General features: G+C 42.8%; 1 protein-coding gene across 4 annotated transcripts; it reads left to right on the top strand.

Moving 5' to 3' along the window:
* Nucleotides 1-125: 125 nt before the first annotated feature.
* LOC129205277 (24-hydroxycholesterol 7-alpha-hydroxylase) lies at nucleotides 126-26,097 on the top strand. Of its 4 annotated transcripts, XM_054822549.1 has the most exons (13): nucleotides 140-530; nucleotides 8,893-9,028; nucleotides 10,328-10,502; nucleotides 11,900-12,049; nucleotides 12,843-12,936; nucleotides 14,426-14,524; nucleotides 16,413-16,503; nucleotides 17,593-17,726; nucleotides 18,750-18,899; nucleotides 19,014-19,068; nucleotides 20,387-20,475; nucleotides 24,125-24,212; nucleotides 25,333-26,097. In XM_054822549.1, exons 1-12 carry the CDS (start codon nucleotides 354-356, stop codon nucleotides 24,179-24,181), a joined length of 1,407 nt encoding a protein of 468 aa, XP_054678524.1. In that variant the 5' UTR covers nucleotides 140-353; the 3' UTR covers nucleotides 24,182-24,212; nucleotides 25,333-26,097. The 4 variants fall into 4 exon arrangements, with proteins under 4 accessions (XP_054678525.1, XP_054678524.1, XP_054678526.1 ...); XM_054822550.1 differs by lacking the exons at nucleotides 18,750-18,899; nucleotides 19,014-19,068 and adding an exon at nucleotides 18,594-18,689 and having other exon boundaries at nucleotides 126-530; XM_054822551.1 differs by lacking the exons at nucleotides 18,750-18,899; nucleotides 19,014-19,068; nucleotides 20,387-20,475 and adding an exon at nucleotides 18,594-18,689.
* Nucleotides 26,098-27,888: the final 1,791 nt, after the last annotated feature.

The raw sequence follows: 27,888 nt of genomic DNA, 5'->3' as shown, positions 1-27,888 counted from the left end.
AAAGTCACGCACTGCTTTGCCACAGCACCCCTGGCTGTGTCCCTGGCCGCTTTGGTAGCCTTCCAGCAACAGGTACAGAGTTCAAGGATTTATCACAGCAACATCTCAGTTTTGCAAGCAGTGGAGTTGGTCTGTTGTCCCAGAGCAGAGGAGAATTGGCTCTGCCTTGTCTAAAACAAGGGCTTGTCCTCTGGGCTGCTTGGTGCTTTGACATCTTGTCTCCATAGCAGTGGTCAGCTGGAAAGAGTGATTAAAGAGGCCCTGTTCATTGACTCGGGTAATCCCGGCCAGCGCGGCCGCGCCGGGTGCTGCGGCAGGCAGAGCAGCTGCTGCAGCAGCAGCGAAGAGGCAAAATGGCTCTTGCTCTCCTCTTGGCAGCAATCCTGGGACTTCTTATTGTCAAGGCTGTTTTGTTTCAGCTGAGGAACCCGAGCTCCCCTCCTTGCATCAGGAGCTGGATCCCTTGGTTTGGAGCTGCGTTTCAGTTTGGGAAAGCTCCTCTGGAGTTTATAGAGGAAGCTAGAAGCAAGGTAATGGCTGTGGCAGCGTGCCTGCCCGTGGGTGCGTGCTCAGGGTGGCTGCCTGTGAGGGGAAAGGCAAGGAGAAACTTCTGCATTAACTTTGCTCCTTTCCGGTCCCGTTTTGTAACATCAGGAGTGTTTAGCTGGTGAAGGACTAGCTTTGTAATGTTACAAAGTTGTGGATCCGATCCAGGCGTGATCTCTGTGCTGTGATTATCCTGCTGGGACCCCGCGCCTCTGCTGTTTTGCTTGTGCAGTCTGGCTACGTGTTAATCTTGGTTTCAGATAATGTGGAAAGCCCTGTGCCAGGCACTGGGACTAGGAGACTAATTATTTGTGTGCCTAAAGTTAGGCGAGATTTCTGAGTACCAGCTGGTGTCCCTCAACATTCAAGAGAGACACAGGCATGCTTGGCAGGCAACTTCATCCTAAAAAACTTATCAAAGATGGGTGTGAAAATTTACCCTCTGGACATGCCTTTCCTTCTCTATGTCTGTCTGCTAGAGCCTAAGTGATTAATTTAGATTCGATGCTTAATACTAACTGGCAGCTAATACTAACTGATATAAACCCCCATCTTCCCATTTTCATTCAGTGATGATTTCGCCTGCTACCAATGCAATATAGTCAGCTTCGAGTGTTCAATACTGCCCAGTACTTGCAAAATCAGCTAAAAACAAAAGCACTGTAACATCCTGAAATTTGAAACAAAATATGTTTAAAATTTTTTTTCTCATTTTGAACTATTAGATTTTAAAATTTTCTTTCTCATTTTGAACTATTAGATTTCATATTTGTAAGTACGTCTTTGCAGCCATGGTTGTTAAACTCGTGGTGTTAAGTGAAAATGTGTTCAGGTATAATCAGCTAGAGGTATGAGGTGTAAGAACATCAAGAGCTGTTGGTCTTGTATTAAAGCCCATTGGGTGCACTGTAGAGTAAGCTCATGTGTATGATCTGGAGTTCCTGGGCTTCTTTGAGCTTAACAGGCCGGTTTCAACCTTACCTTGCTATGTCTTTCCTGTGTCTTTCATCCGTGCATCCCACGGTCAGTTATTTGTTCATTCATCTTAAGGCACAAATGTAGGACTGGAAGAAAACTCATCCCAGTCCGTTCTCCTCCTATTTCAGAAACCATGCCATATAGTCCTTGAAATAAACTGATCAAGCTTCACTTAAAAACAATCATAATATTTCTTTGTCTCTTCTGATACGAGGCTGTGAGACAACCTCCTCGTTCTGTTGAAAAGATATCCTGGTGGCAACCAGGTTAAAGCAGCCTGCCAAACTGTCCTCTCCCGGCAGTCCCTTTTGGGGACAGATGTTCCACAGTGACTTAAGCTTACTTTAGTTGCCTTTTTTCCCAGGAAGCTTTTAGCAAAACCTCTTCGACAAAATTTTAAACTAAACCTGACAGATGAGTCCTTTTTGTGGGTTCATTCATAGATTGAATGAGAAAAACTTTAACATACTGCAGAATGTATTGAAGTATAAACACAAACTTAGTAGCTCTGGGTCTGTTCATTTTGATAGTCCTTTGCCTGGAGACCCTTCAGGCTGCTTGCGGTGCTATGGCAGCTGCTGCCACATTGGAACATACCAGAAACACCTGAAGGACTTTATAAACCCCAGGTTTTGTTGGGACAGAAACTAGAACAAGAAACACTTTCAACAGGAGAAAACTTGAAATAAAGCAAACCGGTCAGCGAAGGCTTTCTTATGTATCTCCTCTCTACCATGTGTTTGCAGATAGGATCCTTCCTTTGACTTTTTTCTTAGTCCAGCAACTCAGCAACGTTATGAGTTGCGTCCTCTCCCCGCAATGCCCCCAGGCCAAGAGGGACCTTTCCATCCATCACCCCAGGCTGGCTGGCTGCCTGCAACGCAATCGTCCCGGCAGCCTCCATCTCCCTGGGGAGGGCTCCTCTCTTGCTCTCCCCTTCCTCTCCTTAAACACCCCAGACACATCCTTTTTTTTTTTTTTTTCCCCCCACCTCCCCCAGGACAGATAAACCTTTTCCTGCCTGCTCCCTTTTAAAGCAGCAGGCAGTGCAGCGTCGCGCAGCCAAACAGATGCTGCTGCCAAAGGGGTCATTAATAGGCGCAACAAGGGTTGCAAAAGGCCCCTGCTGTAATTCCAAGCTCCTTAACAGTGCCACAACAGGGTTAAGTGGTGTTAGTACCAGCAAGCTGCCCTCGTAAAAGTCAGTGCAGAAAGAGCCTCTGGGCAGTGTGAAACTTTGCCAGCTAGGAAGGGTCGTTACCTTCGGGGAGACGATTCACGATTAGAAAATTCCTCCCCTGGACTAATCCTTCAGTCTGTCAAAGTGACACTCGTTTCTTTTTCTCTCTTATAGAGTTAGATTATTATTGTCCCTTTTGTGTATATCCCTCACTGCTTTTTCTCTCAAGCCCCTGGAGTAACACACCAGACTTCCACTGCTTCCAACCTGCACTTGGCTTGAAGTTCGCTGGTTCTGTTTTCCTCCTACAGAAGATGACGTGGGCTGGAAGAATTGTCTGTTTTTCCCCTTGTGTCATCAGTGGGTCTAAGAAAAGAAAGATCCTCTGTTCTAATAAAATATTTAATCTCTGGTCCAGTAGCAGATACCGCCTCTCCCTCCTAAAGCTGCCTGGCTAGTTAAAGCAGTTCTGCAGGCGGTCTGGGATGAGCAGGGTGGGTAACTGGAGCCACCATGCAACATAAAATACAGATAGAGCTGCCTGACGAGGAGTTCAAAGGATAGGATGTGGTTCCCCACCTTGTCTGGCAAACCCGATAAGAGTTAATAAGGAATTTCAAGTGCTTCTTATCGGTTTGCTAATTACGCTAACAAGAAAAGTTCAGTTAAGCCCATGAGATTGTTCTGCACTGTTGTATGGACTTGTGGATCCATATATTGCTCTCAGTGTGTTGATTGCACTTGGGACATGGTGCCATGTCTCAGGACTCAGCTAGATGCCTCTCAACCTTATTCTCTGTGTGTGGTTGCGTGAGAGGTGGCTCGCTGGGTTCCGTGGCGAGGGACACGCATCCTGCACGAGGTTTAGTGGAGGGGAAACGGGCTGCAGAGAAGGACAAGGCTTCTGGTGGGGCATTTCTGAAGACAGTGTCCACAGCTGAATGGTCTGTGACCCTGGTCCTGTAGCCAAAAAGAAAGGCCTGTCACGAAGGCCTACTTGTATTAGATGTGATAAGAAACTATTAATTATTACTTTAGGTAGAAGGCTAACGATTCTTAGAATGAGCACCTGCTACACATCATGAGAAAAAGGAGCTACAAGACACTTCAAGGTCCTTACGTACATACGTTGCAGAAAGGGAGGACATTAATTGCCTCCAGCAACATCCTTATCTTCCTGAGGTGTATAGCAAACAATTACCAACACCAAAATATTGAGAAACTAGGGGAAAGGTAATTTGGGCCAGGGTCCCCACGACCACTGACCCGTAAGCCCCCTACCCAAATTATCCCACCTCCTCAAAAGGTAGAGGCGGAGAAAGGAACTGAGCATGCGTTCTAGTTTGCATACTAGGCGAAGAAATATGAACCAATTATTGTAACGGGGAGTGTACCATTTTGTAATCTTTGTAACATTTGTGTATAAATATGACAAGAGAACCAGCATGAGGTGTGCCTGATTAGAGGAACTATCCTCCTGACACCCAGCGCTGCAATAAAGGAAATGCCTGCTTCTTAATGCTAAATTGGTGTTAAGGAGTTTTCTTTCATTCCCGAATTTCGGTGACAGTCCCATGCACAGAAGACCAAAATGCTAACGTCCCTGAGACAGAGAGGGAACATGGCATTGAACCCATGTGTGCATGGATGCCAAGGGAGAGAAAGCCAGCCCGGTGCGCCTAGCTCCCAGCACGCGTCTTGGCACAACTGCAGCTCTCAACCGATAGTGGTTGCTCCCTGCCTGGCAGTGCCCCTGGGAAAAAATGGCTCTTTCCCTGATTTCCTTCCTTTGGGATTTTGGAGAATGTCCTTCTGAAGGTTTAATTCCCTGGAGTGTTACTTTCACGTAGGCTAAGATGTGCCTCGTCATGGCACTGCTGTTTTGGGTGGAGTTTCGCAGTCTTCAGAAAAAACAGAGCTTTCATGAGTGAAAGCAACATCAGAGGCCCTAAATCCTAACAGGATTTTTATTTTGCTTTCTGTATCTCTCTATATTATCAGGTCTCCTTCATCACTGTTTCAGAGAGCAGTGAACTGGGACGCAGTGTTGGCAGGCAATGCCCACGCTTCGTTGGTACCTGCCCATAACACGACGACGGTAAATGCAGAACTGCGCGACAGCTTGTGCTCATGACATTAGAACATCAGCATAATTATACCAGGACAGATGAAAACTCTCTTTATTCAGGTGTTTGTCTGGAATAGCAGCTATTAGTGGATGCTCAGTCGCAGGGTGTAAGGAGCACGCCCAGATGAGAATATGCTGCCTTTTGCTTTTCCTTCCAAGCTCCCGGCCATCAACAGTTTAGGAACTTCCTAGGCTGGAATTTGCATCCAGATGATCTGACTAGGATAACCTAATCGCTTTTGTTACCCTGTGTATAATTCTGGCTTCACAGCATCCCACAGCAATCAATCCGTAATTTAACCGTGAACCATATGAAGAAAGCATTCTGTCTGGTTTTAAACCAGCTTCTAATAGGTGCCCGTTAGCTTTTACATTATGGGAAACTGGGAATAATTGTCCTCTTTTCACCTCTCCAGGATCGGGGATCTAAGTCCACTCAGTCTCCTTTTATTGAAACTTTCGTTCATGCTTGCTGTCCACCCCTTTGCCTTTCCTAGCTCCTGCGGAGATGGAATGGGCAGAGACGCGCATCACATTGAAGGTGTGAGCACAGGATGGGTTTAGATATTTGCTGTCCTTTCTCTGCTCCTTTCCTAGCAAGATGAGAGCTCTAAATTAGGTATTAGCACTTGTATAATAGATCTTGGGGTCATTTCAGAATGTTATTCTTCTAGGCCTTCTTCATCTGTGGTGTTTCTAGGTGTCCTCATAGTTTAGACTCCCAAACGACTCCAGATTATGAGCAAACTTTTAATTCTTTGTTCTAAGGAATGAATTAGGAATACGTTTAACGCCACACATCCTTATGTCTTCCTAAAAGCTGTACAGGGCTCTTCTCCAGTGCGTCCTGTTTAATAACTACTAGCGCTGGTCTTTACTAACACTTGTAAAAATTTGCTGAGTACTAGGATGACTCTTTGAGGCTTCCCAAGTCCTCCTTCAGGAGGCTTTTAGAAAGGCATCGTGACTGCCTGTCAGTCCTCCTGTCCCTGAGGGTGATTTAACAGATCACAGTAGGCAGTTCTGTGACTTCATATTTTAATTCCTGTAGAATTTTGAAGTGAAATATTTATTGCTGATTTACCTGGCACTTGTTTAAGTCTATTCTACTTAATACTTCCTTTGAAACAAGGTCTCAGTCCATCACTTGCAGCCTGAAAGGCTCCAGGGTGGGACTTGTCTATACCTGATGGAATCGATAACTCACATTCCTTCCCCACTTGGTTTCTTTACACCTTGAGCATTTATAGAATTATAGAATCACAGACTGGTTTGGGTTGGAAGGGACCTTAAAGATCATGCAGTTCCAACTCCCCTGCCATGGCCAGGCCCCAACCCTCCGCTAGACCAGGTTGCCCAAAGCCCCATCCAACCTGGCCTTGAACACTTCCAGGGAGGGGGCCTCCACAGCTTCTCTGGGCAACCTGTGCCAGTGTCTCACCACCCAAACAGGGAAGAATTTCTTCCTAATTTCTAATCTAAATTTACCCTCTTTTAGTTTAAATCCATTACCCCTCATCCTGTCACTCCCTGCCCTTGTAAACAGTCCCTCTCCAGTCCCCTGGAGGCCCCTTTAGGTACTGGAAGGTGCTATGAGGTCTCCCTGGAGCCTTCTCTTTTCCAGGCTGAACAATCCCAACTCTCTCAGCTGTCTTCATAGGAGAGGTGCTCCAGCCCTCTCATCATCTTCGTGGCCTCCTCTGGACTCTCTCCAACAGCTCCATGTCTCTCCTGTACTGGGGCCCCCAGAGCTGGACGCAGTACTGCAGGGGGGTCTCACAAGAGCGGAGTAGAGGGGTAGAATCACATCCCTCGACCTGCTGGCCACACTGTTGGCTTTCTGGGCTGCAAGCACACATTGCTGGCTCATGTTGAGCTTTTTGTCAACCAATACCCCCAAGTCCTTCTCCTCAGGGCTGTTCTCAATCCATTCTCCACCCAGACTGTAGTTGTGCTTGGGACTGTGCCAACCCATGTGCAGGACCTCGCACTTGGCCTTGTTGAACTATCAGGCTCAGCAACACACTGGAGACTTCTGTTATGTTTGGAAAAGTCTTTATTATCGGAGCTGGGGATTACCATTAGCAGTTTGATCCTCAAACCTTTTTTTGTATTGTAATTTTACATTTAATTTATCAGATATAATGTTTACTTGTAATTTTCTGTTTGGACACAAAATTCTGCTTTCTGAATCTCCACCGTCACTGTGCTGTTCAACTAACCTGACTTGTTTCGGAGGTCCTCTATGGAGCTTTTTTACTTTAATACTGGTTTAATTTTAATTATTTTAAATAGATGGCGGTAAATTGGATGATATTCAAAACCAGGTTGTTTGCATAGGTGTTTACAGGGAAGTAAGACATCCAAGCTTTACAGATTGACGGTCAGTGGACACAGTGTCAGTCCTGTCCGTGGCGTCTGAGGACAGTTCAGCCCACCTTCACAAACAGAGGTGTGCGGTAGCTGGTCAGATTAATTGGTTTTTTTGCTCCCCAGATCACATAGACTCAATCTCAATTGTCTATAACGGGAGCTTAGGCATCTTGCTCCCATGTAATCATTGAAAAGAAAGTGTTCCAATCTTTAATTGAGTGCGACCTTAATTGAATAATTGTTATTGCAGGTTACTATTAGTTCATATTTAATTTTATTTTAAAATTAGTTTAAGTACATTTTAATGTTAATTTAAAATTTTAAAAATCTGATTTAAAAACAAACACAGTACAAATTCATTGATTTTTATCCAGCCTGATGATGAGGACATGCTGTTATCCATAAAAAAGCAACCGTAGCAATTTAGCTATCATTAAAACAATATTTTATTTATTATCACCCAGGGAGTTTAAACAGTCACTCTTTCTTTAATAATTTACGGTTGAAGGACACAATCAAACTGCAACTGATGTCAAAAGGAGTCTTTTCCTTGGCTTCAAAGGGATTTTGATGAAGCAGGCTTTACAATACAGACAACAAAAGAAATGGTTAAAGTCAGTGGCATAAACCATGTGAGCAAGGTGGATTCAAGGCTGTTTAGTACTCCAAGCAGATCCACAGAAAACTTTTTCTCACCCTTGGCAGCAATGTAACCTGGAAAAGAAAATCAAGTTCCTTAATGTGTCTAGAGACTTTATGAAAGCCCCAAACCTTTCCATATGTACAATAACTTTGCCAAAAAACGGTGGTGTGCATGTAACTAGCTGCTGGGCTTCTGATTTCCGAGGCTTTTGCCTGTAAGCAGAAATCGCCTTCACTAAGAAAAAGATGCTAAAGATGCTTCGTTTCCTGATTTTGATTTTTATGCTTAAATCTGACAGCCAGTAGATACTACATGTTCATTTGCTAGTTTACAGTATCTACAAATATCAGTGATCTTTTTCATAAGGTAGGAATTCAGAAGTGAATACTTACTACTGAAAGTTTTGAGAGGGCTCTAGGATATTGGATTAAGAGAAAACAAAAGAATGATTTATGGCTTCAAAACCCTTCCCTGAATGTGTCTCAACAAACTCCATCCATTCTGCTAAAAGTTTGTTAGCTATTTCGATATTCATCTTTCAAAACCTGTACAAGAAAGAAATTGTTGGTATTAGCACAACCTTTAAACTAGAAAATTAAAAAAAAATATTAAAAAGGTGGAGTGGAGAGTTTTTGTTTAAAAATGTAGATTGAAATAGGTAGGATTATGGATTTTTCCAATGTGGGTACTTTGCTATGGCAGCCAAGGGACGCAGTAGATAATCCATCACTTGGGTTCTTGAAATCCAGGTGGGTTGTATTGTTTGAACTGTATTGTAATCCAAATATAAAATATTAATCTCAGAGAAGGAATCTTTTCTACTCTGCAAGAGGTCAGGCAGGCCCCTGTGATGTTCCCTTCTGGTCTGTACATCTACAAATTTTGGTCTGATTCATGTTCATCTTTGTGGACTTCTGAGCCAGGGTGTACAGAGCGCAGGAAGGACCAGGTGTCCCCCCAACCTCTGGGCAGCACTGGAGTGCTGGGGGGGCCCCCGTCAAACGTGTTGACACTACAGTAACGTGAAATCTTTATTTGTTCCAGCATGGGCCCGTATTCACAATATTCGCTCTGGGAAAACGGTTTACTTTTGTGACTGAGGAAGAAGGAGCTGAAGCATTTTTTAATTCTAAAGACTTAAATTTTGAACAGGCAGTACAACAAGCTGTTGAGAATGCAGGTAAGTAAGAGCTAGCTCTTTTTTAATGTAAATCAAATCTAGTTACCCCAAAACATTAAAGCCCAATCCAAAGCCCATTGGCTTTTTCATCATGTCTTAAATGCTTATCTTACCCCATGACCGTGCTACAAAATTAAGGGGAAATGAAATTCCTTCCTGTGGATCCAGCACTGTAAGCCTGCTGAGTGATTTGGATTCAGTCTCAAGGGATCAAAGGTTTCTCAACCAGGGACTGTTATTGCTTTTATCATCGAGCAACCCCAGTTTGGGATCAGGTCCTTTTCTGCGGCTTGACACTCCGACTATGTTCAACAGGTTTGGAGCAATAGTATGTTGTCCTATCACTTAATTTGAAAATTAGCTTGTAGCAATAATCAGTTGTTACCCTGTAGTACAACAGTCATTAGAAAGGGAAGAGGTATCTCTCCCATCGCCAGTGGCGTGCTCCATCAGCTCATATGCTGATACGCACGTGGAATTGCACCGACAAGAATTACTTTGAGCAGTTTGGCAATTTTGGACTGTGAAATGAGAGATGCAAGTTGGCAGAGAGATTAAATCACAGACTCACCAAATCCCCATGGCTGGAAGGCGCCACTCGTCCAAGCCCCTGCTCAGAGCTCTGTCAGTGACAGCGGGTTGCCCAGAGCTGTGTCCAGTTGGGTTTTGAGTATCTCCAAGGATGGAGACTCCACAACCTCTCTGGGCAACCTGCTCCTGTGTTTGACCACCCTCACAATACTAACTTTCCTGTGTCTCAGTGGAATCTCCCGTACTCCCATTTGTGGCCATGGCCTCCTGACCTGAGAGGAGCCTCACCCTATCTTCTTTACTCCCACCACCAGATATTTACCCACACTGCTAAGATCCCCCTGAGCCTTCTCTTCTCCAGGCTGAACAGTTCCAGCTCTCCCAGCCTCTCCTGGTATGGCTGAGAGGATGTACTGTAGCATGAAGAACCAAACTGTTTTTTCTTGGATTATTTATTTTTCATTTCAGTCAGTTTTGTGCACATCTCTGTACACCTGCACTGAAGTTGGGGGGAAATCTGTGGATTGTTGATTCTGGCGCTGAAGTTTCATGAGGCAGGAAGATGTTACACAGACTGGTAGAAGCAAAGGGCTCACCAAATTCTTTACAGGATGAGAAGGAAGCTTTCTGGGAATTTCATTCTAGGAAAATGAGGGTTAAGGCATTTAAATCAGAGTCACGAGTTAGGTATAAAAGTTTTCACTCTGTCTTTCACTGAAAATCTACTTCATCTACTTTCCATATGTTTCTGTTTCTTTTTGTACTTAGTTTCCGTCCCTGCAGAAGCATTTTATCAGAACCATGGTAACCTTTACAGCATGATGAAGGGAAAAATGGGTCCTTCTAACCTGCACATGTTCACAGGCCCTTTGTGCAAGGAACTACATGAGCACATGGCACACCTGGGCACAGAGGGCACAGGGGACCTCAATGACCTGGTAAGGTAAGGGAGTTTTGCAGCACATCTCTAACGCGTGGGTATCCTATATGGGAGCAGAGATGGAGCTCAGGCTCACAAGTCATAGAAAAGCTGTGTCAGGATCCTCATCACTGCTTCACAGCTTCAGGTGGCTCACAGGGTTTCGTCTAAAGGTGTTTCTCCCAGCTAGGAGAAACATCTGAATTACCTATTATGGAAGAAAAAAGAAAACACCGCATTTTCCAACAACCCTGTTTCCCAAAAGATGGGATAAAAGCTTCACGTGTTTATAAAGAACTTACAAACAGTCAAAATGTTTGTTCTTCAGTAGGATGAAAACTTTCCCTGGATGTTTTGGACCAAGCCTGGCCTAAAACTTAAATAAGACTTCTGCAACTCATTTTGCTGCCAGAAATTTATCTTTCATGTAAAAATAATCCCTTAACTGACAGTCTCATGTGACAACAACAGAGCTTTTAATTCCTCCTCCTCCTTCCTGATCACCCCTCGATCTTGCCTGCCCATCAGGACTACAGTTGCCTTTGCCTTGCACCTATTTCTACGATCTCACATCCAGGTTGTCTTTTGCTGACATTTCCTGCATAATACATCTAAAATACAACTTTTTACTGCAGCTAAACCACTGAGCACCTGCCATTGCTGTAATTTGGATTAGCTGGGGAATTTTGCCAAACAAGGCAGGGTAAAAAGATTGGAACGCAGTGCCCTGCATAATTATTTAGCTGCCAAAAAATTAAATCTGTAAAGCCAGCAGGTGGCTCCATCTTCCTTATGATCTTTTGAAAAGCAAGAAAGTGAAAGAGCCATTGCTTGAAATGTATATTTAGCAGTAGCTGGAACCCAGCAAAGACTGCCTAAGGGTTTCTCGGAGCTGAAGAGCTCAGGAGATTTGGCCTGGAAAAGGAGCTCAGAGTTTGCAGGATAATGGAGGAGCAAACAAGGAAGGAGTGAGACAAAAAGAAAACAAAAAAAAGCATTGTTCAGTCCAGCAAAGCTGCAGGCAGAGGAAGGATTTCTCAGGGTGTCTGGTTTCAGAAGGGTTTGTGCCATGCCCGGAAGGTCCACGTGGGCTAACCTGAAATAAGAGGGATGGTTAACGGGGAGAAGGGGACCTCAGCGCCCAGAGCCTTTCTGCCACTGCTCAAGTGACCAAACACTAACTGATGAAGTTCAGCCATAGGCAGAGGACTAGCCTGAGGTCCATGTATCTCCCAGCCTCTGCTTAAAATCTGGGATAAGGGTGTGAGTGAGGTAGGAGCCTTGTGCCAGCCCTTCCAGACTGGTGTGGGGCTTGAGTCCTGCACTTCTAGTGTTGGCAATTCAACGCGCCACATCCTGACCTAAAACTGCTGCAACAGCTTCACTATGGCCTGTAAGTTGTGGGGATCTTGTCCTTGCAGGCACATCATGTATCCAGCAGTGGTGAACACTTTGTTTGGAAAAGGCATCTGCCCGACAAGTCAGAGTGAAATCAAGGAGTTTGAAGAACATTTTCAGAAGTACGATGAGGACTTCGAATATGCTTCTCAGATACCCGAGTGCTTCCTGAGGTAATGGAGTGGAGATGATGCACATGGTGGTGTACCCATTACAGGCATTTTGCTTGCTGAGATATCAACCGCGAGAGACATTTGCCCTGGAGGATGATACGCTTTGTCTATTGATGGTGGGCCCTTGGGTCAGGCAGGCTTTCAGCTAGGTGCTTCAGAACAGTTCTGACCTCATCTCATGCATATTCCTGGCATAAAGCAGAAACAACCTTGCTTAGGTAGACAGGGTCCAGCTTGGACCTGTCAGGAGCAGCAGAACTGGGCAAAGGCCTGAGCCTAAATATGATCCCCAAGCCGAGGGGGTCCCCAGCGAGGCATCTCCACTCTTCCCCACACCTTAGCTGTTTTCCCAGCAGACCAATCCCAGGTTACACAGCTGCACTGTCACAGAGTTGGCCTTGGGTAGAGGCAACCAAACCCTGAAGAGAACTGACGATGCTCTAAAAATGTGGCCTTTATTTTCTTAGCAAGGGATAATTCTTGAAAAGATTGACTTAAGCAATCTGTCAAAATCCACACTGAAATCCTGTAGTGGAAAGACATGAAAATTTAGGAGTCTTGCAGTCATGGGTCCTGGCTGCAAGATGAGGTCTGGCCAAGGTGAAGGTCTGAGATGTGCTGCTCTTCACGCCAGTCAACACTACTGTCAGTCAGACTGACGCTTGACTATTCATCAACTGACTGCTGCCCAGGGGCTTTTGGAAAGAAACCAGTGAGTCCTTCTCATGGAAAAGGAAATGTTGGTTTGTGCTGCCTCAGTTAAGTGCTTCATGTTTGCTGCTTTTCTTTACAGGAACTGGTCTAAATCCAAAAAATGGCTTCTAAAATTATTTGAGAAAGTAGTGTCAGACGCCGAAAGGACCAACCCTTCAGAGACCGCATCCAAGGTAAACATCCGAGGCTATGAAATAAGATGACTTTGTTGTATATTCTGACAAATGATGGAGCGCAGGAATTATTTCAATGCTGGAAGAAATAAGCCAGATATGTCAGCTTTGATAGCTGTACCTTCATTGTCCAGTATTGCTGTCACCTACGTTAGAACAGACCCATAATTTTGGGTCTTACACCTCAATGTAGTTTATTTCCTACAATTCTGAGAATTGATGTCTTCCTCTGTGGAATTTTAAGCCAAGGGTTCAGAGCTATGACCCATCGCCAGCCTCCGGTATCGCGGTTGCAGTAAGCAGTTGGAAGAGGTGAGAGAAAGACCTCTTCAGTTTTTTCTCTGAGGGCACTGCACTGTGAAATTTCAAAACCTTACATGTACTATTTTTAAACCCTGGTGTAGAGTGAGTAAATCCTCGAGCAGCCAGACTAGTAGAAAATAGCAGATTACTGGATTAGAAGCCAAGTACCCTAAATATTGATTGTGTCAAAGCTGTGATAAGTTGTCCCCCTGGTTATTCTCCTTAGCTATGGCAGGAATTCTGTCTATACGGCTGACAAACGAGAGGGCAGACTGGCCTGGGAATTTTGATCTACTGAATGATTATAGAACAGATCATTAAACAAACCAGGTTTTATTTAGACCCTAAAAGCTTTACATACCACAATTTCTTTCATAAAATAAACCAGAATAATGGAAAGAAAGAGAGGGCTGGAGAGGGGATAGTGGGAGCTAAGAAGGCGGAGGAACTCGGTGTCTTAGATTGGGTGGGAATTTGGAAAAAAGAGCCGTCATTTTTATTCAAGGTCAGCCGTTTCCCCTCTGAAAAGTGGACAGGAAGCTTTGCCTTGAATGAGTGGTTGTCCTGTATTTAAGGAAATACTATAAACAAAAGCTGATCCTAAAACATGACACAGTTGCTATAGTTTCAAAGAATATCAAGCCACTGAAGTCACTGGTTAGGTCACTAACAAAGCACCTGAAACAAGGGAGTTCGCTGATATAGCAGACCACCTCTTCATAACAAGCATCTTTTTGGCAAGAACAGGGAGAACATTTTTTTCATATCCATTCATTCAACTTGTTCAGTCCCATTTTCAGGTTCTTTAAAGTAGAGAAGTAGAGCAGGAATTAAAAAAGAATAGAGATTTCTTTTTTTCTTTTTTCCACATCTGAGCAAAAATGGGGAGTGAGGGAACCAAATCCCCTAAAAACTTTAAGAAAATGGAGGGCAGTGCAAGTATTAAGTAGGGATTCACGTGGTGCATTGACTTCTGGCCCTCTGCCTGTGAGTGAGTCTCACTTTCTCTGAACAGCTGTCACCTCTACTTTGCGACTGCAAAAAACCATAACTAACATTACTTCATTACAAGCAAACTTTGAGAAACTAGTCTTACGTTGTATCCTTGAATTCTAGTAAGCCCTACCCTAAACTAGATTTTAATATATTTTTGGAAATACACATTATTATCTTTTATTTATAACAGACACTACTGCAACATCTCCTGGATAACTTGCAAGGAAAACATCTAGCTCCTAATTATGGTCTCCTAATGCTCTGGGCTTCCCAAGCAAATGCTGTCCCTGTAAGTACATCAGAAACACCTTCTCTCTACCCTGTTCAGAAGCCTGTATTTGGGAAGCAAGGACTTTGAACCAGAGGTCACACACACTGCGTGGATTCCAAAGAAGGGATTATCACGCCCACACGCATCACTACAAATATACCGAGGCTGCAATGTCACAGAAGCAATGACAAGAAAAGCTCTTCTTGTATTTTTCCTAAATTATGATGTCCCCTATCATAACATTTTGGGAACGTATGTCTCATAGCTATTAAGATCCCAGCCTTAAGCTGTGAAGAGCATTTAACTCTATTTTGAAGCACTGTGGCTGTATTAGAGTAGAGACTATTTTAAATAGCCTGGTGTTAGCAATTGTAAAGAATATAAAAAACATAATGTAGAGTAACTTCATCTGTGTGTAAATCCTTGAGTGAATTTGGCTTTTTCACTTTGGGCAATCTGCTGTACAAATGCCAGTGTTGCTTCAGGAGAAGAAAAACAATAGTTTGATTCTAGTGCCGCTCAAGTTTTGTCTATGTTAGAAATGGATTTGACAGATTAATGATATAGATATATGTATGCTAATAAGCCCAATATATGTAACACGGCTTAGGCTGACCAAAGACATTTATAGGAATTTCTCAGATGAAAAATCCATAGCAGCAAAAACATCCTTTATTTACCATGACTACTAAGCTCTTTCCAGCACAGCTATGTCCGTTACAGATGTGATTTAGAAAAAAATGATAGTGAGTTATTTTTATATGTACTCCTAATGGATATATCTATGGGTTTTGTAGATTGGATATTACTACAATTTACCCTAAAGGATTTTCATCCATTTCAGTGAGGTTTCTGTGGATTCACATGTTGGTATAAGTGAGAGGCACAGCTTGCTGTCTGTTATCAGGATAACTGACATTCCTTCCACAACACTATCATTACTTACTTCTGTAATATTCAGCTGTAAATAGACATACAGATATTTCATGGTTTCTCAGAATAGTCACAACCACTGTTCTGGTGACTGGAATGATGAAAAAAGGCCTTTCACCTTCCAAGGGGATTTTTTACAAGCGCATTAAACCCTTTTATCTGAAACAATTCAGTTATCCCTCCACAGCCCATGGAGCAAAGCCACAGTGTCCAAGTGCCATACGAGAAAACTAAGCTACCAGATTTGTTTTGCAGAAGGAGGGCTGCATCCACGTGGGGCTATTTGGGAAAGAACAGTAAGAGTTCTCATCCCTCACCAGCACAGATGGCCCACGACCAGATCCGCATGCAGACTGCATCTCCTGCTAGCTCAGCAAGAGGAGAGAGACTCCTGGCAGTGCTGCGAGTCCTTCTGGCTTCATCCTACTTAAGAGGATTTTCTCCTTTCCTAAATTTCTTGATTTTCAACTTCATTGCATAATCAGTTAGCAAATTATTTCTAAAGGGGATATACTACTGCTTGTTTTGCTGTTAATTAAAACTTTTCCTGCCCATTTTAGTGTGATTCATTGTGACAATGCCCTGCAAATTATTTAACCTCATTTCTGCTAATATTAGTAGGAATTTACTATTTAATTTTTCTTCCATTCATGCAGCTAAATCTAATCACGCACAATGATTTAGTAATTCATTTTAACACCTAGTTATTTGAAATTAAAGAAAGGACTCTGTGTTTCAAACTCAAAGCCAAAGCCATATAATGTTCACTGAAGATAAGTACACAGCCCTAATCTCCCCGGATCTGAGCCCTTAGATCTGGATTTAGCCTGGAAGCACAGCTCCCCGTGCATCCCAACTACAACTGGCACATCCAAAAAAGTACAAATGTCTTCACCTGCCTCTGTGATTTGCTACAAAGATACTGTAATTCTGTTCCATATTCCTGAGTTAAAGTACTTTCATCTCTGTTTAGGTTGCATTTTGGACCCTTGTTTTCATACTCTCTTATCCTTCCATTTACAAGAAAATCATGGAAGACCTGGCTTCTGTGTTTGGCAAAGCAGGTAATAAATCCGATCGCGTCCTTCTGGAACCTGGAAATGATTTATTCTGTGTTGGCCCAGCACATGGCACACTTGGTCAATGGCTGGGAACAATGGATGTTGCTGCTAAGGGTACAACTGATAACACGGAGTCCAGCTTTGAGTTCTTTACTCAGCATGTGCTCAAGACGTATTTTCAAGCAAACACACCTTTGATGTTAGCAAAAGGAGCTAGAAAAAGAACTGTATGTATCTGTCTCTTCCTTCCACACCTATCATTTAGACCTAGATTTGTATTAAGCAGTCTTGTGCCTTTTTCATGCTTCTGTGATAGGGTCAGATGAGCACTTTCAATTCAGCTGCTATTCATGGTGAGATGTTCACCAGAGTTACAGCTATTCTGTGGAAAACTAGGCCAGGAACTGTTCTCTTTTCTCTCATCTGAGGCCAGTTTGTCCGGCATGATTCACCCCCACATGACTAATCTCTTTCCCTCAAAAAACAATCACCTACTGGGAGCACTCACATCTGCAGTCCCCTGAACAATGCTTAGACTTTCATGGAAGACTCTTAGTTGACATGGGTCAAAACCACATCAAGGAACATGTCAATAATTAACCAGTAAGGATAATCACGAACCAGTGCTTAAGCCTTTCTCCTGGCCCTGTTTTATTTGGTAGTCTTAACACAGCCCAAGAGCTCAACCTTGACTCCCCATCTTGGTGCCTTCAGTCCCTGAGATTCCCATGCAGTGTCCTACCAAAGTCCTGAAAAAGTACAGGGACTCCTAACTTCCAAGATGGCCTTTGTTTGGCCTCTTCTGAAGAATGCCATATCCACAGCTGCCTTAGAGTTATTAAATTATCTTCAGTGGCTTTTCTTAAATTGTACTGATTTTGGTCTGTTTATTTACTTTGAAATATAAAAATTTCTGGGTGTAAACAAGGTCTTAAAATCTTGAGGTAGACCTCAAAGTCTTGAGATAGGTAGACCTTAAAGTCTTGAGATAGACCTTCTATCAGAAGGTCTAAAGCAAGACATGTCAGCATGTATCAAAACAAGTGTGAAATCTATTTTTTACATGGCATCTTCTTTCTCATGCCACAACAGGTAGAGATAAAATAGAAGTCTCTGAAGAGGACCTTAAGAAGCTCCCTTTTATTAAATGGTGCATTTTGGAAGCCATACGGCTGAGGTCACCAGGTGCAATCACCAAGAAAGTAGTAAACCCAATAAGAATTCAGGTGAGGGGGGTTTTTTTTCCCCAAAAGGATGGTGTATGATTTGTCTGGAAAATGGCCTCCCAATAGATCTAGATAAAATTAAAATAGTAGAGGTATTTTGCAATCTCACATATAACTTTTGTTTAATTTAACAGATTTATTCATCATCATTATATTAATCTTCATTAATTCAAGTGTGGTTTTGCTTCTGTTGCCCATAGTCTTACCTTCATTTTTGAACTGAATTTAAATTAAATTGCATTGAGCTGGAGATACTGTGTTGGTGGTATATGAAATAGCAATCAGACACAACAAATAAGAGTAAAAGGCACCACGATTTAGTAACTGATAAAATTCCACTGTTTCTGTTTGTTCTCTTCAGTGCCATTTAGAGGGGAAGTGCCAGTGTTCAGAAGTCTAACAAATAAATGTTTGGGAGAAAACCACTCTGTCCCAAGGAATCAGCACTCACGCCCATTTAAGAAATTACTAAAGTCCCATAAAGGTCTATTGTCATATAAATCTTTCTTATGAATTTCTTTGGGTTTTGAAGGAAGTTCTTAACAAAAGATTTAGAAAAAAGTATCATTCACGTGGTACATGAAGAAGTGGGAAAGACGGAAATAATGTTTCTATTATTTCTATACCTGAAAAACAAAATGAGAACAAAAATAGTCTTTCCACATTCTCCACTGTTTAGGTCTTTCTTACGGGAAAAAAGGCAACAGTAAGAAGCTTCAAACATGTAATAAGCCCACTGTGGCCTCACCACCCTCACTTGTCCTCTGTTAGGACCTTCTGCTGATGGAAGAGAAGTACTAAGGAGGGGCTGTTTTGTGAGTTGAACCCACAATATTCTCTTTTCTTAGAGTTTTTTCTCCTTTGCAGAATTTCACCGTCCCTGCAGGTGACATGCTGATGTTGTCGCCGTATTGGTTGCACAGGAATCCAAAATATTTTCCTGACCCAGAAATGTTCAAACCTGTAAGTTGTCACTTTTAGCATGGGTATTTTGCTGTCTTTTCTCCTCTTCGCTTATTTCAGAACAAAAGCACATGGACAAATTGGCTTAAAGTTGGGTATTCCCCATTGTCCGGAGGATGGCCTTGTATACAGAGAAGATGTACACAAAAAGGAGGAGCCCGTAGGAATAAGCAAGACTTTAAAGTTCAGCTATATATTCCAAATAATATGGTACTACTTTATATCACTTTGATCTTGATTCAAAGCCCACCGTGGAAAGACCCCACTGATTTCGCTGTTGAACCTAATTCCAAGTACTCTCCTCTCCCTGGCATCTGTCTGTAGCTCGTCTCCACATATTTACACAGGCTCATCGGTCTTTCCAGTCAGATGATTTCTGGTAGGTATTAGCTCTGCTAATTCAGTAGCTCATCTAGAGTTTCTTCATTATTATTTCACTCCAGGTGGCTGTGTGGGCAGGCTTGTAACTTGCTCTTTTTAGCACCACCCTCTATGGAATGGTTTGCCTTTTTTATAGAAATTAATTTATATTACAAGGAGTAATTTAAACAAAACTCCCCTTTTAGCAAACTCTTCACCAATTTGAAATCTCTCATAACAATTCCTGCCTGTTTGAAACCCTAAGCAGAAACGTTGACGCAGCAGCTTATTTCTTTAGTAAGTTTTTTCCTAAAAAGCAAGCTAGCTTGCTTCCTTTTTCCATGAGGAATAGGTGACTACCTCTTGGACATTGCCATTCCAAATGGTATTGCCTTGCTTCATCACTGCTGAGATTTTTTCTCCTTGCTTTTATTAGATTTTGATGCTAACAGGTTTCTTCTTCAGAAAGCTCTAAACAGCCCGAGCTGGAAAAAATCCAAAATAAACAAACACAAGATTACATCTTCTCTAAGACAGCTTCATCAGAGGAGTTAGGCACTGTAAACTTGACAGAGTGTCACTTGAAGGCCTTGGTAGAGTTGCACTGAGTTTCTGGAGGCTGGTATAGTTTGTCACCCAAATTCAAGAGACTTACTTCTGTCAGTGTCACCCACCCAAACTTTAGCCCAAATTGCCTTGTTCCTTGTGTTGTTCCTTTTCTCTGAAAGCTCAGGATGGAGCAAGGAGTCCTCTGGGTACAGACAGGCTGGTTTTGTTGAGAAGAGTTCATTTTCTCACACTCCGGCTTGTGCCTGAGAATGGGGCTGTGCAGTCCTTGCCTTTCTCTCATATGACAGCTGATATACCTTGCATTTGTCTGTGCGCAGCATCTTAGAAATAGTTTGTGTGCAAGGTGTGCATGAGCCGTCTGTGTGCTGTGATATGATTTTGTGTCTGAGGGAAGGTACTGGTTGAACATTTGCTTTGAACATGTGTATATTTAAACGGAGAAGGTCGTATTTTTATAGGGATTTTGACAGGTCAAGACGCCGGATTTAGAAAAATGGGGAGGTAAAGGAAGATTGCTTTAGGGGTGATTTTGAAAACCCCTCCAGCATTTTGAGGCACCTAAGTACATTTCAAATGGGACCCTCATTTCTTTCCCTGAGTCAGTGCTGACTTTTGAATCCAGACTCTAACAGGTTGAATGCAAAAAAATGGCATTAGTGCAACTTTGTATTGAGGATTAGCTGTCCAAGGTCATTTTTAGCTCGGAGAAATAAAGTTAAGCTTTATTTATATAAGGCTGATTTGGAAAAAAAAATTTCTTCCCACAGGATCGTTGGAAAGAGGCAAATTTAGAGAAGAATGCTTTCTTGGACAGCTTTGTGGCATTCGGAGGAGGGAAGCATCAGTGTCCAGGAAGGTCAGTGAAACAGCTGGGGTTTATTTATTCCCAAACCCTGCAGAGAACAACTCTCTTGAACTGGGCTCCTCTTACACTTGGAGATAAAGCATTTTCACTGCTTTGCTCTTTGTCAGTCCCCTAATGTTCAGTATTATCTGGACCTTGTTTAAACTGATTTGAAAGTGGTTTCATTCCTGGAAAAGACAGGTTAAGTCATGATGTAAAAGCAGAATCTGAGACTACTGTATCAAGGGATATCCCCCAGGGAGGAAAGTCAGCCCAGCTCTGCTGCTGCTGAGGCATCTTCTCATCAAGGGAGAGTTGTTCCACTTACAAACATGCCAGTTTACAGACATAGGCATTTAGGTTGCCATAAACCAGTTCTAAACTAACCTAAAGAACATTTCTCTGGTCTGAGACTCTCTTCCCATACTCTGTGATGCCACTGACATCTTTGCTAACCTTCAGATGTCTTAACTGGCTCCTCTCTGTTTGAATCTTGTCTTTGCATTAAGGCCCCCGCAATTGTATGGTGGCTTAAATTGCAAATCCTGTCTTTCTTCACTCCTCCAGCAATGCCAGCCTCAATGCTTCCTGCATTCCTTCTGCTGTTTTCTCTGCTGTCCCTCTTCCTGGAACAAGTCCCAGGGAGCCAGCTGCTCCTTGTTTCTGTGTTCAAACATCTCTATGCTCAGTTCCCTGCCTTCAATCCTGGTCTCCTCTAGGAAGCAAAGAACCGAAAATCCTTAAAACTGGTCAGTTTAACTCGAGAGTCCCATGTGGACTAAGGCATCTAAAGGTGTTGCAGAGGATCTGCATTCTTGGATCTGCACCCTATAGCAGGCTGGATATGAGTGTCAGATAAACTTTGTGAAAGCATTACAGACATAAACAAAATGAACAAAACTGCATTCACCATTTAGGCCTGCCAGAGAAAAGTGCTCACTCACTGCTGTACCTCCATGGCTTGTACCAATTTCCTGAGCTAAATATGAGCACAGCCTCATTCCCAGCAAGGGTGACAGCAGAATTCACAAGAGGCATCCACAGGTATGGGACAAGCTGCAAAACGATGTTTCCAAAAGCTGCTTGTTTATATGTACTGACCTATTTCTTTGTTTGGGCTGTTCTCTGGGCTCTGATAATACATTTAAAATAAGTTTGTGGTTAGAAAGGAAATGGTAACATTTCTACATAGACAATGGATGGAGAATCTTTTTCTTGCTGACTGACATAAAGTCCTTTCAAACCCTTTGGCAGTCCACATGGTAACACATACCTTCATGCTTTTCAGCAATAGTTCTAAGAGAATAATGTGGTGGTCTTGGAAGAAAGGACATTAAATCAAGGGATGTATCTAGATCCTAGGTTGCAGATTTCCTTGGTACCACTGAATGAAACAATGATATTTCAAGTTTAAGATGTGTTTTCATTTAATTCAGTACTGGGATTTATAAATGAAATGTATTAAACATGTAATTTCTCCATTAAAAAAGTTCATCATGCAATTAAAACTAATTTAATCAAACTGAAAGCTAGAAAATAACTTACTTGTCAAATATTTTAGCAAACTGACATGGGAAGAGCTCCCACACAGCCACTTCTGTGCCATCTTTTTTACCTAGAGGAAAAATTTGATGGCGGTGAAGTCTAACCAGGTGACCATTGCCTGTGCGACTGTGCTTATCTTGCATGGCTCCATCTGTTGTCTCCTGCCTTATGCTGACATTGTAAACCCTTCAGCACAATGGCCGTGATTTCATTCTCAGACTCCATTTACTGCAGGACCTCAACCCACAGCTGGGCTCCTAGGTTACAGCACAACACCAGTACACAGCAGTGCACTGAGGGCAAGATTTCAGAAGGCACATCTTTGTCAAACCCACTTGTCACTAAATAAAACAGGAAGGCATCAGTGACTCAGAGTTTTTACAGGAAAACCGCTCTAGGACTCAGTCGTGAATATGAAAGACAGGTGGGAACTCAGGGGCATTTAGCTACAAGAAAGTGCATGATTTCTGCACAGTACAATGTGCTGTGGGAGAGAGGGACGCACTGCAACTCTGCAGTCCTGCCTTTCACTTCCGAACTGTCCCTCTGCCCACCCTCAGATGTGTGCATTGCTTATCATCCATGTGCCTCAGCATCTCTGTTTGCAGAGCAGAATAACAACAGCAGCCTGTTTGGAAAAGCACTCTGAGATTTTACGGTGGGCAGTGCTGCAATCAGTTATTGGTTATATCCGTTGCCGCTCGGACAGATTGCAGATGAACCCCACTGTGGGTACGGAGGTGTCACAGCTGGTCAGCCCGCATCCGGCTGTGCTTGTGTTTAACGGACAGCCCTCTTGTAAAGGCAGCGCTTCCACTTTCAGGGCCATCTAGAGGCATTTTGGCATTTGTCCCCATTGTGGTACATCCGTGCCAAACCAGCGAGGATGGCTCAGAGGCAGGACCTCGAGCACCAGGGGTACAGGGCCACACTGTGCAAATAGCACAGTGACTGTACGGAGCCCACCTTTGTACGGTGCTGCCAGCACGGAGTTTGGGCTAGCAAGTTCTGCATGACCTGAGATAACTTCCATTGAAATATCTCTGTACTGCATTCCCCCCTGAGCTCAAGGTCACCAAAAGCTCCCTATCTCAAGGTAATTCCAATGTGAAATCACAGAGATAATTTGGATCTGAAGCTACGCCAGAACAAACAAGTGTCCTCCCATTCCGGAGCACAGGGTGGCTCAGATCTGGATGGCTCTGCAGGAGTTTTAGCTTGGGTCTCGTGGGGCTTATTAGCTTCCTCTTCACACATGCCAGGCCAAATCCAGGCTGACGCCATGGCAGTCATGTGGCCTTCTCCCCAGTGAATTCCCCAATAGCTGATTTAGCCAAGTTTTCCAGCATCTCTCAGATAATGGAAAATAAACTGTGTAGGAGAGCAAGGTAGTATTACTATTTTAACTAGGTATTTAAGACTTACGTCTAAATTCTGCAAGTGAGTAATCCCATGACCTAGCATAGGTGCACGCTAGTGCCCAAACGCAAAAAGCTCTTGTGCATATCAACATTAAACAATAACAGTCTAGAAGAGTTCATCTGCAGTTATCTGAAATCTTCTCTGGACTGACTAAGACAGACCTTTCTGAGAGTGTTACAGAAAAAAAAAATCATGCCCTTGGGTCTCATACTGCATTCTAATGCTGACGCATTAAATAATAACTCCCGCTGTCACAGCTACTCTGATGTCATCAGGCTCCCAGCTGTATTATATAACTTTATATAGCACAATTAGTCATATAGCCTTTTCTATATTTGACTGTCTTCTCACTCCTATGAAGTTATTTCAAGTCAGCAAGCGTTAGAAGAACATAAATGTTTACACAGTGGAAAAAAACGTAATGATAAGGGGCTGTTTTAAAATAGGGTGTCAGAGGCATACTGTCGGTCTAAAGTTTCACCGGAAAGAAGGAGCAGCCACTACATTCGTGTTCTTCGCTGGGTAATGAAGCTGAACAAAGCCACAGCAGATTTTCCTACTGAAGATAAACTTTGAGGCAGAACAAAAGCATTGGAATGTGAAATGTGTCAAAGACACCCTGTTTTTTATCTGATGATAACAGATGTGTGATGGTCAGGCTGGACAGCCAACATTTTCCTCCTTTTTCTTGCAGGTGGTTTGCCATCATGGAAATCCAGTTGTTTGTTGTGCTATTCCTATACAAATATGAATTTGTGCTTTTGGATGCAGTACCAAAGGAGGTAAAAGATCCATGCATTTATATAGCATTCCACGTCTTTATCTTCTTCATTCATCACACTCAGCTGAACAGCCATGCTCAACTGTGGTTATGTATAATGAAGGAAAATTTTGAGAGGAGTGTTAATAAAACATGTAATGAAGAACTCGATTTTCGTTTTAGCTCAGAAAACCCAGAGTAACTCCAGCAATGTTAGTGGGGCTGCACTGTCTATACAAGAAAATGCCTACAGGAGTATTTTGTCTCCTCATTGCTTAAGCATTACAAGAGATTTTATAATTGCTTTCTGCCACTCACAAAAACAATGAATACAGAACTGGATTATTAATACTTTAAGGATATGAAGTCAGATGCAGCACTGGCAGTGCCCTTCCACTACATATTCAGTGGTGGAACAGAAATGATTAGGGTAAGACTGAAGGAGCAATGGTGACACAGAAAGGTTTTACCATTAAGGGAGAGTGGCACAGTTTCCACTCTCGGCAATAATTTCCTTCTTCATTTGCACTGTGTCCTTTCCACTTTTCAAAAATCATTGTTCCTTACAAACACGGACTGCTGCAAAATCAGCATGTTGGTCTGTCACAACCTAAACGTGACACACATGCCCTATAGCTAAACTCCCAAGGAGAAGAGGGAGAAGTTTAGAGTGGCAAGGACTTTGTATGATGGCTGGAATTTGGCAGCTGGGAGAACTTAATTCCTCTGCTCTCCTTGAAGAATGTGAGATGTTGATCTCAAGTAGTGGTAGGCAGCCCACCCAGAACAGGGGGGAAGGTTGCCTCTTCCTGACTGATGGTGTATTGCCATGCCAGCTCTCACTGGAGTTGATTGTAACTTGGGTCTGCACCCACCAGAAATTATGCTGGTGAAAATATTCAAAGCCATTAGTTTCTTAAGATCTCATGTGTCATCCTGTGTCAGAGTGAGTGGAATAAAAAGTAATCATGAAGGCCCTACTCAATGGCTTCAGCAAAGCCAAGAAACACTCTCAGTATTTGGTCTTGGCTCTCTAAGACTAAAGCTCCAAGAATATGTTTATATCTTAATATTAAAGCACAATGATGATTCTATTAACTGAACTAACTTAAATGTTTCTACTGATTTTCTTCTTTTTGCAGAGCCCTTTACATTTGGTGGGGACACAGCAGCCCATGGCACCATTCCGGGTCCACTATAAATGCCGGGAATGAAAGATGCCCAGCACTAACTCACCTTCCTTTGCCAGCCACCCCTGGATGGACGGACCACTGAGCTGCTTCTCTATCCTACACCTTCAGATAGGTTCTCTGCCTTAACAGGTCTTAATTTCAACTTTAAATGCTGTACATACTCTGAGTTGTGGTATGTCATACCAGTATAGTCGTATCTGTGTTCCTCACCTGATTGCCTACCTCCTAGTATTTAAAAATCAGCTCTCCAGGTGTGTTACTGAAAAACTGGTAAAAGAATTTCTCAACAGCTGCATTGATAATTTGTGGGCCAAATTACTCACTGATTTTGCAAATAACTGATATACTAAACTCACCAACCAGACATTCAGGACAAAAAAGCTGCTACATTTGGAAATCCTGCATGGAAGTTGTGCTAGAATCAGCGGAAAAGCAGGTCCCTCGGGCCAGGTCACGGCTTCCTGCAGGTCTCTTCGAACCAAGGCCAAAGTGGTGCTTCGTGCTAAGGAATCAGATTGGTAATGCCATACAGCTCTCTGGTGCTGGTGTGCACAAAATACAGTGCTGAGCAGAGACCTCCAGATCAGATCCACAGCCACGACAAACTAGCAGGACTTATGTATCACTGCCCGCGTAGGTAGGTGAAGATCTGGCCTGCTCTGCCTACAGTCGGTGCCAACTTTTTGCAAATAAAATGCATTTGTAATGGAAAAATTGCAAGTGTGGGAAACACTGGGGTCTTGTTCCACTGCAGCACCTAAAATTTCTACTGAGCTTTATTTGCTCCACAGAATTCAGAATTGGTCCTTGCATGAATATGTAAGTAAAGTTTTGATCATGGGGTTTGGCTTCTAATGAAAAGTGATTGCAAGAAAAGCTGTTGTCATTCATTCTAGAACATTTTTGCTTTCCCTTTAACATGACTTACTTATTGAACAAATTGCACAAATCTAAAAATATGAAATCCTATAAAGAATACCTAGCAAAAGTTGTTCAAAGAAGCTGTCAAATGAGTTCAGATACCAACACTTCAACTGCTGTCAGATTTCATATACGATAATAGCTGGCATGTATTTTTAGTCTCTTAAGTGAAGATTATTCATCATTTTAGAAGTATTTGCAAAAAAATACAAGTGGACTTTCAACAACAGTAAAAACTATGGGAATAACATCCATAGGAAAATAACACATTATATAATTCATTAAATGGTTGGCTTACCTCAGTTATTGATAGAACAATTTAACAAACTTTAGTGATTTATATGGCTGGAAAATGATTCGTCCTACTTCTAATTTAGCTCATAATAGTTAACTCCACAAGAGTTGCACTCTTAACTGCTGTGTCAGAATCTCTTCCATAACTGAAACCTACTACCTTGGTTTTCATGTATGGTCATTACCCAAAAGTGTATATTTTAATTTTAAAATTTGGGAATGTCCACAATATCCATTCAGGTATCTTGTCATTTTACAAAGGTAATTTTTGTTTCCCAATGTGCATTTCTTTTTATTTTTCTGTTTAATTGATTTTGGATTTGGGTTTTGTTGCGTGTGGTTTTGTTTTGGTTGGGGTTTTTTTTTGTTTGTTTGTTTTTTTCCCAAGAGGTAACTCAAAAAAGCAAAATTCTGTAATGGCAAACGACTTTAAACTAAAAAGGTCCCTAAAGGAAAGTATAAGCTGAAGGTCAGCATCAATTTGGTTAGAATGAATAAAAAGTGATGCCAGCTAAAACTGTGAATATTTATTAATGCACCATGCACATGGCTTCCGATCTGTCCTAAACACAAGCACAATTCTGGTGTAGTTTCTGCATATTGCTGAGTTTTTCAGACTTGGTGTGTTCTTGTGCCTGATGAGAACTATGTTCTGCCTCCTCCCACATCCTGCAAGAAGGGCCTGTGGACTATGTTAGGGTACGTGACATAAACCACGTTCCCCAACACGCAGAGGAGAAGAGGAACAGAAGCAGGCAGGGACTGTGAGCAGCACCTTGCCTGACACCTCCCAGGGCTGGCCATGTCCAGGGGTGACACCTGGCAGTGGGAGCAGCTCCCGCCTTTTGGGCTGAGGGGGCAACACTGCCTGCAGGTATGGGACATGCTGTGGGATGCAAGGGAGGAGCTGCTTGCTGTTGCACAAGACTTCTTATGGGATGTTTAGGGGAGGAACTGAAAGTAGGGAAAGGGAGGGATCAAGGTGGGTTGGGGAGGAACAAATGTGGAAAAATACAGGGATAAAGGGAAAAAAGAGGTCAGTTGCATGTAAACAGGCCCTGTGCCTGATCTGTGCAGTCTGTCCTGTCTTCTTACTCTCCATTTTCAAATCTTTTCCTGGGTGATGGTCTCTCTTGTGTGTGCACGTGTGGCTATGGGGGTTTGAGTGCAGCAGCTGGGGTGGGACCACAGGTTAGAGGACCCATGGGTCCATGCTGCCAGCAGCTGGAGGGAGTGTGGGTGTGCATACTGTGTGGGTGCATTATGTCAGTGTGTGATCGCTAGTGAAAA

The sequence above is a fragment of the Grus americana genome, chromosome 3 (genome assembly GCF_028858705.1).
Source record: "Grus americana isolate bGruAme1 chromosome 3, bGruAme1.mat, whole genome shotgun sequence".
Classification (NCBI taxonomy): domain Eukaryota; kingdom Metazoa; phylum Chordata; class Aves; order Gruiformes; family Gruidae; genus Grus; species Grus americana.
This window is presented reverse-complemented; position numbering and strand designations above follow the sequence as displayed.

Bases quoted from the DNA above. Each gene is read 5' to 3' on its own strand.
- LOC129205277 (XM_054822549.1), top strand. From the start codon at position 354: ATGGCTCTTGCTCTCCTCTTGGCAGCAATCCTGGGACTTCTTATTGTC. The intron at 14,525-16,412 runs GTAAGTACATCA...ATCTCTGTTTAG, and splicing joins CCCAAGCAAATGCTGTCCCT to GTTGCATTTTGGACCCTTGT. The intron at 17,727-18,749 runs GTGAGGGGGGTT...CGCTTATTTCAG, and splicing joins TAAACCCAATAAGAATTCAG to AACAAAAGCACATGGACAAA.